The sequence below is a fragment of the Eptesicus fuscus genome, chromosome 17 (assembly GCF_027574615.1).
Source record: "Eptesicus fuscus isolate TK198812 chromosome 17, DD_ASM_mEF_20220401, whole genome shotgun sequence".
Taxonomy (NCBI): Eukaryota; Metazoa; Chordata; class Mammalia; order Chiroptera; family Vespertilionidae; genus Eptesicus; species Eptesicus fuscus.
The window spans coordinates 40,477,204-40,489,339 of NC_072489.1; the positions used below are offsets into that span (position 1 = coordinate 40,477,204).

Here is a 12,136-nt window from a genome sequence, read left to right on the forward strand (position 1 = left end):
CGGCCCCTCCCCGAGGGCGGTGCCTAGGTCGGGGAGGTGGCTGCTGGGCAGGCAGCCGGGGGCCATTGAGGGCCAGTAACTTCTGGCCCTGCTACCCCGGAGACCGGCGGCGGGGCGGGTACCTGACTGGGTGGGGCCGAGGGGCGGTACGCACCCTGGGGGAAACCAATGAAAAAATCAGGCCCGGCACGAGGGGGCGGTGCCGTCGGTCACGTGCGTACCTGCGGCCGGCGGCCCAGCGCCCGCACCGCGAGCCCGAGGCTGGGAGCGGACCGGGCGGGGGCGGGGCTAGGCAGGTGAGTGACAAGCTCGGGGGCCGGCCCAGCCGGGAGTCCGGAGTGAGCCGGGTGTAGCTGCGGCGGTGCCCGCCCCCTCTCCGCCCCTCCAGCGGAGCTGTTCTCCGGCCGGGCACCGTCGCGGGCCCCCCTGGCCCGGCCACCTGGGACTGTGCTGGGGAGTCGGCCACCTCCCTCTCTCCCCTCATCCGCAAAGTTTGTGGCGAAGCCGGCGCTGGGGCAGAGCGAACCCCAGGGGGGAGATCGGGGAGCGCCCGATGACGGGCGGCAGGAGCCGTTGACCCCGGGCGCCGCTGTCCCGGACAGGAGTGTGGAGCAGTTGACCAGCCCGCCGCCTCCGGTGCATGGGGCCCGGCTGAGGATCCAGCATGGGCAACTGCGTGGGGAGACAGCGCGGAGAGAGGCCGGCCGCCCCGGGACACCCCCGCAAGCGAGCAGGTAACGACGGGGAAGGGAGCAGGGCTACGGGCGCCCCTCCAGTTGTCCCCTTCCTTGCCGGACCTCCCACGGCTCCTGGCGCCTGGGTTTTCCCGAAGTGAGACGTGGAGCGGGGAGGCTCCCCACCCCTGGCTGCCGGGGGAGCCGAGCTGGGGCTACTGGGAGCGCTGACCCGGCTTCGAGCTCAACTAGCTCCAACTGGGAAGCTCGCGTGGGGGCGGGGGCAGGAAATGTTTCCAGACCGCAGCGGGGCCGGCGGAGGGGAGGGGGGCCGGGGCGGGGCGCCGCTCGCCTGGACCCCGGGCCGGGATCGGATGCCAGCCCGTTGGGGCACAGCGAAGGTGGCCAGGCGTCCCCAGAACTCAGCGAGCGGGGCGAGAACAGTCGCTCCTTCCAAAGGCTGTGTCATTTCATTATCCGGCTGCAGATCGCGTCTGCCGGAATCCGACTTGCAAAAAGCACTGCAGGACTCTGGGAAAGAAATCTTTATTTTTCCCCCCGCCAGGCTTTCTAGAGTCTCCGGGCCGTCTCGGAGTCTTGGAAAAGTGGGGAATCGCCCTGGGGTTTGTTGGGGGTCCTTCGCAGCCGTGGGAATGGGATCTGCTCACTGGTGATCCGCGAGGGCCGGGCAGCGCCTTCTCACCTTCTGGGTACACTCCTATCCTGGCGCTTCGCCTCCCCCAGTCTCGGTCTCGTACTTACTTCCTTCTCTGGGGGTGTTGCAAGGACCTTCTGAGAATGATAAAATCGTGCACGTTAGAGCTGCCAGGCACCTTCGAAACCAGTCTAGAATCCAAATAGACCCTACCTCCTCCAATCTCCGAAAAAGCCCCGATCCAGCGAGGTTGAGTAACTTGCCCAAACCCACACAGCTCTTTAGGAGAACAACTGGGGCTAGAGCACAGTCTCCTCTTCCACCCAATTGCCACATCGCCCCTTATGTAAGAGTAGTTAATGAAGTGGAAACTTTAGTTGGAGTTTCCTGTCTCCTTTGACACCAAAGGTGTGTTGACTGGGTTGCGGAAACTGGAAAGGTGGATGAGGGGAAACATGGGGGAATCAGGGAAGGATGTCTGTGTGGTGGACAGGATGATTTGTAGAAGAAGATATAGGGGGGGGGGGGGGGATGGGTAAAATTTAACATTGAAATCCTCTTGGCAACCCTGGCCATGCTGTCTGAGGAAAGTTGATTCTCAAACGCAAAGGCTCTCATTCATTCATTCAGTTAACAAATATTTATTATCTATGTGCTCAGTTCACATAATTTATTTTGTTGCATTTGAAACTCCTACTTGAAATTCTCCCCTTCCCTTTTTGGCATTATTAGACTATCCTGTTTCTTCGTGTGTTGTTTTTTTCTCAGATCACTGCTAGGTGTGGACACACCCATGGGTCAGTTTGACATTTCATTTTTTTCTCTCATTACTCTCCTTAGAGAAATCTTATTCAGTATCACAACCCTTTGTCCATTGGGAAACCCATATGCTGTATCTTCAACTATTCCCTCTTGAACATTAGACTACTATCTCTAAATGCCCACTGGACACTCTGATGTGTAGTTATCCTCAGATTGCACACCCCTGAAACCAAGCTCTGCTTCTCTTCCCTCAGCCCCCTTCCCTTTGCTCTTCCATGCTTCCAGATGCCTAACTTTATACTTTGAAAACCTCTCTCTGCTGACTTTCTCTACTTTCTGCCCTCTTCCTTCCAGCCAGTCAGTCACTTGGACTTGCTGTTTCTTCCTTCAGCAGGCCTTACAAACCTGCCCCTCCCCACTGTACTTCACAGCCTTGTCACCTCAAATGCAACTCATCTCCAGGCTGAAGTTAGTTCCCTACCAAAGGCAAGTTCATCTTCAGTCATTAATCTAGTGCCTGTACATGGTAAGCAACCCCCAGATGATGTTTATTAAATTAACCTTCTCCAAACCATATAGTTCTATGTTCAGAAAAAATTTTGTACCTCCCCATGTCTACAAGAACTTTAACTCCAGGTTGTTCAAGTCTGGTCCAGTCCTTCCATTTAAGGCATGATTTCTTTTTCTTCCCTGACAATAAGGCCACCAATGTTTGCTCCTGCTATTCCCCCTTGCTTATTAAGAGCCTTTTTTCCCTTTAAGGTCCACCTCAAATCCAATATTTTTCTAGAAGTACCTTAGCTGACAGTTTCACCCCCTCCTCAGTAGATCTGATTGCTTCTTCTGAGAACTTGTTCAGACACATCATGCCACTTACTTAACAATTATCTACTCCATATTATTAGTCATTTCTTTGATGTTTACAGTCTTATATCAGCAACTACATCGCAAGCCTTGAAGAGTTGGGTTCTGTCTTATCCGTGTGTATGTGTGTGTGTGTGTCTTTCTTATTCATTCATTTAACCATATACACACGCACACATAAATACTCGACACTTAGCACAGTGACTTATATAAAGGAAGCACTCAAAATTTGTTGACTTTAGAAAGCTGCCTCAACTTCATCTTACCATCTGAATTTTTCATGTAAACATTTTACTGAAATATATTTCTACATTTTCTACCTTCTAGTGCAGGGGTCCTCAAACTTTTTAAACAGGGGGCCAGTTCACTGTCCCTCAGACAGTTGGAGGGTCAGACTATAGTTTAAAAAAAAAACTATGAACAAATTCCTATGCATACTGCACATATCTTATTTTGAAGTAAAAAAACAAAACGACAAAAACACCCGCATGTGGCCCGCGGGCCGTAGTTTGAGGACGCCTGTTCTACTGTATCATTTTTGCAATTCTGTGGGTCCCAGCTATAAATAGCTTTATTAATAATATCCAAAGCCAAGGGGAACTATAAGATGACAAGTTTGGTATAAGGGAAGGAATCCTTCTTAATCTCAGTGTGCACGTGGCATTCCTGTAACATCTATAGGACAGTTTGCTAAGGACAGTTTTGTGTTGTAACACTAATGCTTAAAATTCCCCTAGCTCCCACTGTAATGCTAATGCTTACCTTTCCTTGGTCACTGATGTAATGGAAGAAAGCTTCACAGAGAGCTAGCATATGAGCTGTAGTCCTGGGCCTGTAGCTGGGTGACCCTGGGCAAGTCATCAGTCTTCTCCGGGTCACACTTAATATTTTAGAATGGGAAGGGGGGTTATACTATATCATCAGAGCCATTGTGATCATCTTCACAAAGGGAGCTATCCAACTTGAAAGTTGAAATCTTATGCATTTGTCACCCTTTGGCCTAAATTCTGTCTTCCTAGTCACTTGACAGGTGAAGCAGAGACTTGACGTCCACTGGTCAGGCAGTATTGCATTAGCTGGAAGAATTAGGCGGTCCTCTCATCTCATCAAGTTTTGTGATTGTCACTTTTTTAAAACTGTTATTCAGCCCTAGCTGGTTGGGCTCAATGGATAGAGCGTCGGATTTCGGACTGAAGGGTCCCAGGTTTGATTTCGGTCAAGGGCACATGCCTGAGTTGCGGGCTCAATCCCCAATTGGGGGCATGTAGGAGGCAGCCGATCAATGATCATCTTTATCATTGATGTTTCTATCTCTCTCTCCCTCTTCCTTCCTCTCTGAAATCAATAAAAATATATTAAAAAAAACACAAAAAGCCTGTTATTCATTTTTAAAAACTTTATTATTATTGAGAGTATTACAGATGTCCCTCCCTTTTCCCTCTTGTCCTCCATAATCCGGTTCCCACCCTGATCCAGGCCTTCACCACCCTATTGTCTGTGTTCATGGTCAGTGCATATATGTTCTTCAGTTAATCTCTTCCTGCCCACCCCCCTTAACTGTTACTCTTAATGCAAACCCAGTGGTCTGTGTTCTCCCCTTCAGATCCTGGGTGGCCCTTGCATACTTCAGAGAATACTTGGGGGTTTACTCCTTTGGGGGGCTCCTGCCACCCCATACATATACCCTGGGTAGGTCAATAGCTCTGCCCAAGAAGTGAGTGAGTAAGGCAGCCTTTCCCCTGGCCACCCCAGGATGAAATAGAGGTGGTAGAACAGGCCAATCTCTTGCCCAGCTCCACCCTTTGAGAATGTGGCAGGGCTGAAACCCAAATATCTGACTCTGGTGTGCCAGGCGTATCCACTTACATTCTGGAATCTCAAGCTAGGGATGGACAGACCCAGGGCCCTGTTTTGGGCTGGTTGGGCTTGGCAAAGAGTCAGCTTCTCATTGTGTGGGCTGCTGTGGCTATTCTTGAGAGAGGAATTGGGCAACTTCTCCATTTGCTCAGTAAATATTTACTGAGTGCCAGGCACCTTACTGGCTGTGAACAGACCTGGTCCTTGGCCACATGAAACTTACAGTTTAGGGGGACAGATAATAAACATATAGTCTTACAAATTACATGTGATCATACATGGAAATCCTGTATGATTATACATATAATTATGTATTGTTGTTATATATGCTGGGGACACCCACATTTATCATTTCAGCCCATCCTGTCTAGCCTTATATAGTTTGCTGCCTATGTAACACATCTAATTTCTAAAAGGCTTCTCAGATTAATATGCCCCAAATAGAATCCCCACCCCTGCTCCTTCCACACTTTCCCATCACAGTTAATGGTGATTTAATGCTTCCAGTTGCCCAGGCCCCTAACATTCTAGAGTCATCCCCGACTCCTCCCTTTCTCTCACATCCCACATCCACTTAATCAATAGATTTTGTTGGCTTTGCCTTAACTATATCCAGAACCTGACTCTTACCGTCTTCACCACTTTCACCCTCGTCTAAGCTACCATTGGCCTCTTAACTGACCTTCCTACTTCCTCCCTTGTCTCCCGACAGACTATTTTGAGCTCAGCAGCAAGAGTGATGCTGTAAACTGTAAGTCAGATTTTGTTACTCCTTTGCTCCCATCTCATTCAAAGTCCTTGTGTTGGCCTACAAGACATAATAGGGTTTTCACCAGCTTAACTTTCTTAAACCATCTTTTGCTCTTCATTCCCTCTTCCAGCCTCTGATATCTGAATGGGTCCCTCTCTCTGTCTTCTCCTCATCTTCTCAAACATTCCTTTTCAGGTAAGCCCTTCCAGGCTATTCTTTTGGAAATCGACCCCTTCCCTTCACCACCTCTTCTCAGCATTATCTACCACTATTCCCTATTTTATTTTTCTTTACATCACTTACCATTACCTGACAGTGGCTGTCTTCCCTACTGGATGTGGCCAGAGATTTTTATTTGCTCATTCCCTGGTACCTAGAGCAGCGCCTGGTGTATAGTAGATGCCTAATATTGTTGGATGAAACTAGTGTGTGTGACCGAATTGGTGAGGTTTATAGAAAAGCAGGAATGAGCAGATCTGATTGTGATCCCATCTTAGATGGGTGTTAGGGCAGGTATTTGATGAAGGGACGTAAGCTGCCAACTCAGAGTGTTGTTCTGTTCCTGGGACTGGTTTCTCTCTCAACCAAGGACTAGGGAAGGTCTCAAATACCTGGGGTATAATGCCCTGTGGTTTGGGAGCCTCTTTCTAGAAGATACCAGAGCTGAAGCAGGAGAGCAAAGTGAAGCCCTCTTCTAGGGTTCTAGCCAGGGAGTAGCACTTTCTAGCCATTTTATGTGTGCATCTGTGTAAGAGTGGACACCTCTCCCAGGTACACATGGTATTTGTAGTCATAAACTCAAGGGGAAGTGATGGGGTAGCCTAACAGGCCGAGGCAGGGAGGAGGGTGATGTGGATTCCAGGCCTCTCTACCCCATTAACTTGTGGGGAATTTTTAGAATCATAGAATTTTAGAGTTGAAAGGAACTTGAAGATTTCTTTAACCTCTCTTTTCTTTTCCAGCTATTAATAAAAGAATAAAGGTATATCTACTCCCTGCCGAGTTCACAGAAATATGGTGCAACCTATATAAAAACTGCCTGGGCTCCTTTAAATTTCGAGTATTCTGAGGCCAAGACATTGGAGGGAAGTGGTCAAAGTCAAATGTATTGAAAAGGGAGGAGGTCTAGTCTCTTTGCCATTTTTTTGAGTGGTGATCTTGGGCCAGTCATTTGTTTGTGCTCAGTTGATCCTCTGTTTGATAAATGAAAATATGATAATATCTCCAGTTGACTTCAGAGAGATGTTATAGGGATAAAATAAGCTGACACTGTTTTAAAAATTGCTTTTATGGCTGCACTATCTTCTCACATATGAGGTCCCAACTCAGAGCCTCATTTGGCATTAATGGGAAATAAACCTTGGTTCTCTGCTCCTTCCTAATTGTGTGTTACTTTGGACAAGCCTCTTGGTCTCTCTGAACTCAGTTTCCCCATTTGTACCCTACTGACCTCCTAAAGAGGTTGTAAGAATCAAGTGAGATCCTGGATGAAAAAAGAGTGTGAACATAGTTTCTATTATCCAAAGCTACAGAATTTTTACGCAGAAACCATAGCCAGTGATTCCTCCCACACCATATCATTGAAGTTTACTCTTTTTAAAGGAACAAAACTATAAAAGAAATGTTTTAAAACCATTTTTGGATGAGACTCTTTCTGAAATGGATGATATGCTTCTAAGCAAATTATGCTGAGCATGAATAACCTCTGCAACTTGCAATGTTGAGTTCGCATCTATATATACAAAGCACTTGCTTGGTGGAGGTGGGGACATCAAAAGCTTCGTTCTCTCAAAAGTCTTTATATCTGAAAGGAGAGGGGAGATGAGGGTAAACTGGTGGCAGGCAGAAGGAAATTGCCAAGGTAGAGCCTGTTCAGAGCCCTACCTCCAGGTCCCAGGCAGCAGCATTGGTGCAAGGAGGCTCTTGAGTCCTGTCCCTGGCTCTGAATTAGAAGAGCAGGTCTTGCCTGATCAGTTATTGCGTTATGACAGCATCAGGCCTTTGGGCTTATGAGTCTCTAGAGCAGTGAGCCCCAAACTAAATGGTTCTCTGCTGATGTGCTTTTGAGGTTCATGTTTCCACTTATAATTGTTGCTCTGTTTTCTCCCTGGTTGTCAGTGGTCACTTCCTCCCCTCCCTAGTAAAAAATTGTTAAATATACATAACATAAAATTTATCATTTTGATCACTTTTAAGTGCACAGTTCTGTAACATTAAGTACATTCATGCTGTTGTACAGCCATCACCACCATTCATCTCCAGAACTTGTTTCATCTTCCCAAACTGAACCTTTGTACCCATTGAACACCAACTCCCCATTCTCCCTTCTCTCAGCCCCTGGCAACTGCCATTCAACTTTCTGTCTCTATGAATTTGATTACTTTAGGTATCTCATAAAACGAATCATACAGTATTTGTTCTTCTGTGTCTGGCTTATTTCACTCAGCATAGCATCATCAAGTTTCATGCATGTTGTAGCATGTGTTAGAATTTTCCTTGTTTTTAGGGCTGAATAATACTCCATTGTATGCATATACTACATTTTGCTTATCCATAGCCATCATAGGACACTTAGGTTGTTTCCACCTTTTGGCTATTGTGAATAATACTGCTGTGAACATGAATGTACAATTATGTGTTTGAGACCCTGCTTTCAGTTCTTTTGTGTGTATGCCTAGAAGTGGAATGCTGGATCATATTTTAATTTCTGAGGAAAACAGTGTACTGTTTTCTTCAGCAGCTGCGCCATTTTACATTCCCACCAGCAATGCATGAGGGTTCCAATTTCTTCACATCCATGCAAGTACTTGTTATTTTCTGTGTGTCTTTTTTGTTTGTTTGCTTTGTGTGTGTGTGTGTGTGTGTGTGTGTGTGTGTGTGCGTGCGCGTGCGCGTGCGCGCACGTGCATGCACTCATTTTTAGGTAGTAGCCATCCTAATGGGTGTGAAGTGGTATCATTGAAGTATTCACTTCTTGAGATCCCATCTGCTGGGCTCAAATAGCAGCCCCTCTCATTTCTTGAACTTGTTTTAATTATGCCTAGAGAAAGAGTAGATGGGCTCAAAGTGAAGCTTGACAGGTCCCCCAGAGAGGCAAATACAGGAGCTTGGGGTGGGGAGAGTCTGTGACATTTTTCTGGTCAGTCAGAATTTGGTTTCTAACTATGTGGTCAATAGTTGGGATGGATGGATGGATGGATGTCTCCTGTTAAGCAAAGCATTTCTGTGTTATCATTTATCTGGCTCCCAAAGATGTTAATGCTATCTTACTCTGAGCATCACTTCTTTTTAGCTCCCTTTTGCATGTGAGAGATGCAAGACTGTGGTTCAAGTGAAGAATGTAGGGCTCAATGAAAGGTATGGAGTGTTACGGTGACATGGTAAATTGGTGCTTGTCTGCTGTTCGAGGCCATGTGCTTCTCTCCGAGCTGTTGGGGACAAGATCTCTCTGCTTTCTGAGCCCACAAGGAAGGGGGACCGAGTACAATGTGCTCCCACACCTCTGACCAGCCCCAGGCCCTCAACTCCTGCATCTATTGCCCTTGGAAAGAGAAACCTGTAAGGAAAAGGTCTGGAGCACCTTCTTGCTGCAGGGTAAGAGTGGGGACAGTGGGGAACAGGGGTGGCCTCATTTGTACCTGTCTCCTCTGGGAGGCTGGCACCAGAGCCCAAGCCTAGGCAGCCAACTGGTCCCCAAGTAGCCTGCATCCTAGAGTCAAGCCCATGGATGGAGTTTTGTTGTTTTTAGGGCTTGAAGAGCTGCAATAGCAACAGCTGGGTGATTACCATATGCCGGGAACATCACCATGCAGTATTTCGGTCAATCCTCACAACTATTATCACCTTTTTACAGATGAAGAAATCAGACCTTAGAAAGTTAACATCTCTTGCCTACGGTCACAGCTGTAAACAACAGAGCCAGGACTGGAACCCAAGTGGTCTGATTTCAGAGCCCAGGCTTTTGGCCACTGTAGTTTATTTTCACTGGAATTAAGATGTTTTTTAAAATAAGAGTTTATTATTGAGTACCTTCAGGCAACATGCTAGATACATTCAGACCATCATTTTATTTGATTCTTTCCATTTTGCCTATGGGGACATTTTTACTCATTTTACATTTGGGAAAGCTGATGGCCAGGAAGGTAAATTGATTGCTGGTGGTCATGGAACTCAGCTTAAGTACTTTGACTCAGTTCCAGTGCTCATTCCATTGTGCTGTGAGTCCCTCCTCCAGCTCCCATGAAATGAATCTAGGAGGTCAGCTGTGAAGTCTTGCAGAGCTTCAAGGACAGAGTGGTCACTGTCCTTGAAGCTCTGCAGACTTCACAGCTGACCTCCTAGATTCATTTCAACAGCTCGGAGAGAAGCACATGGCCTCCTTTCATTTTCCAGCAGCTAGACCCCAGCCTGCACACTTAGGAGCCACATGTGCCTGGCACATAGTAGGTGCTCAATAAATATTCATTGAGTGTTGTTTGAAGGCTGAGTTTACTAGGAGCAGTAGAATCTCAACCAAGATTGTGTTCCTAAAGAGAAACAAGTAGAATGCAGGCATTGTTGTTTCCTCCTCCTCCCAGAAGGAACCTCCTCTTTCCAACTCCCAGATGCCAGGGACTTGAAAAGAGTGCCCTGGCTCTGCAGACTGAATTACTCCCAAATTCCCAAGGGAAAAGAAGCAACAGTGTCACATTAGTGAAGTGCTTACAGGATCAGGTGTCATTCTTCGTAATTAATAAGACTAATGATCCATCCATTGCTCTGCTCAGCATTTTACAGATTTCAAAGTGCTTTCTCAAGTATAATATATCATTTGATTGCCACAGCCATCCTGTTAGGTAGGCAGGGCAGGAATCATTTTTCCTGGTTTATGGATGAGGATACTGAGATTTAGTGAGGGTGTTAAGCTGCTCAAGATTATTGACAAAGAAGGGATAGAGTAGTGAGAAAGTCTCAGATCAGAGCGTTAGTTTCCACATCTGTAAAATGGTGGCAAGGGTAGTGTAGTCAAGGATTATTAGTATATGCGATCCTGTGTGTAAAGTGATCAGCAAGATGCCCACACACAGCAGATGCTTAGCAAATGATAGCAGTAGGTTGTTAATGACAATAACTAAGGCCAAATTCAGTGTTCCCTTGGGGATTTGTATTCTACTGACTCCTGTTCAGCTTAGAGTGTTGGGAGGAGTGGAGTGTACCTACCCCTATCCCACCCGGAAAATCAGGTTTTGGCCACGCTCTGGCCTTTTCCCTGGAGTCAGAGTATATAGAAAGTGCTGGCCATGCATTTATTTTGATTTGCAATATCTGACATCTTTCAAAGAGGATCTTTATAAGATATAGTTTTCTTTTGGTAGAAGATAATTATGACAGTTATGACAAGTATTTTATTCATGTAGCGACTATTTGCATTTTATTATCCCAGCTCCTCCAGCTCATTAGCCTCAGGCAAATTGTTCTGGATTTCGGGGGCCTCACTTTCCTTATGTGTAAAATGGAGATAATAGTACCTACTCCATGGGGTTGTCATGAGAATTAAATGAGTTAATGAACATAAAGTCCTTAAATGGTGCCTGGGACATATTAAAATACCCAATAAATGGTAGTTATTATTTTTTACTATTTCACTATGCTTGTCACTATATTTACACTAGCTGTCTCCAAACTGTCACTCCCTCCCCAAGGTGTGAAGCAAGGCCAATGAAGTTTATATACAAAACCTAATATCCATTGAATATACTAGTACTGACTGGTTATCTATTGTTCTTGTCATTACAATCATTCGTTCAGGAAAGCAAATTGGAAGCAAGTTGCCCAAGAATGGTGTTTGTATAGAGATGGCCTTGAATTCAACTTCATTTTAAAAAAAAGAAAAGTGAATCATTCACAAAAACTTAAGAACTTCAACTCTTGTTAGTAACAAATCCCTTGCAACACCTCCACACTCTTGCTTATTCCAACAACTAGTGGCTACTTTTCTGGGCTATCTCTTTACAGATGCAAATATTACTTGCCTGATAAGTCAAGGCTCTGGAGCGCCCTTAGTTTGCTGTGGCCCATCTTCAGCTTGTCAGACATCTCTGGATCCGCTGGGATTCCTTCCTAGACCCTTCTATATTTCTCTGATACACTTTGTCAATTGCAAACACCTCCTCCATGAACTTCCAAGAAACTGGTGATAAACATCAACACTTAACACACAGCCCTCTGTAACTAGAATAAAAAAATTGTTTATAATTATTAGATACTATTTATTGAGCCACTATTGTGTGGCAGGCTGTGCACTAGGTACTTCATACACATATCATCTAATCCTCTTAGTAATTCACCGAGGGTGAGATGATCCTCATTTAAGGGGAGAGGCCCAGTGCTTTCTACTATTATGTGCATTATAACACTGTGAGAAATGGAAGGTTTTGGATTCTAGACCACTGTTTTTGATTCTCAGCCCTGGGCTCCTTCCATGCAATATCTACCTCACTGTCAATTTCAATTTAAGGGCTCATTGGGCTCTAAACAGGTAGAGCTGGTTTACTGACGTCATTGTCACTCATGACTAGCAAATAGTCCACTTCT

The 12,136-nt window shown here is 45.9% G+C and overlaps 1 protein-coding gene across 1 annotated transcript in view; it reads left to right on the forward strand.

The window, feature by feature from the left end:
* Positions 1 to 287: 287 nt before the first annotated feature.
* Positions 288 to 12,136, forward strand: part of UBTD1 (ubiquitin domain containing 1) — a 57,501-nt gene continuing 45,652 nt past the window's right edge. Inside the window, exon 1 of the mRNA XM_008144138.3 lies at positions 288 to 734. Within this exon, the coding sequence (XP_008142360.1) occupies positions 665 to 734 (70 nt within the window). The 5' untranslated portion in view covers positions 288 to 664. The remainder of the gene's footprint in view (positions 735 to 12,136) is intronic.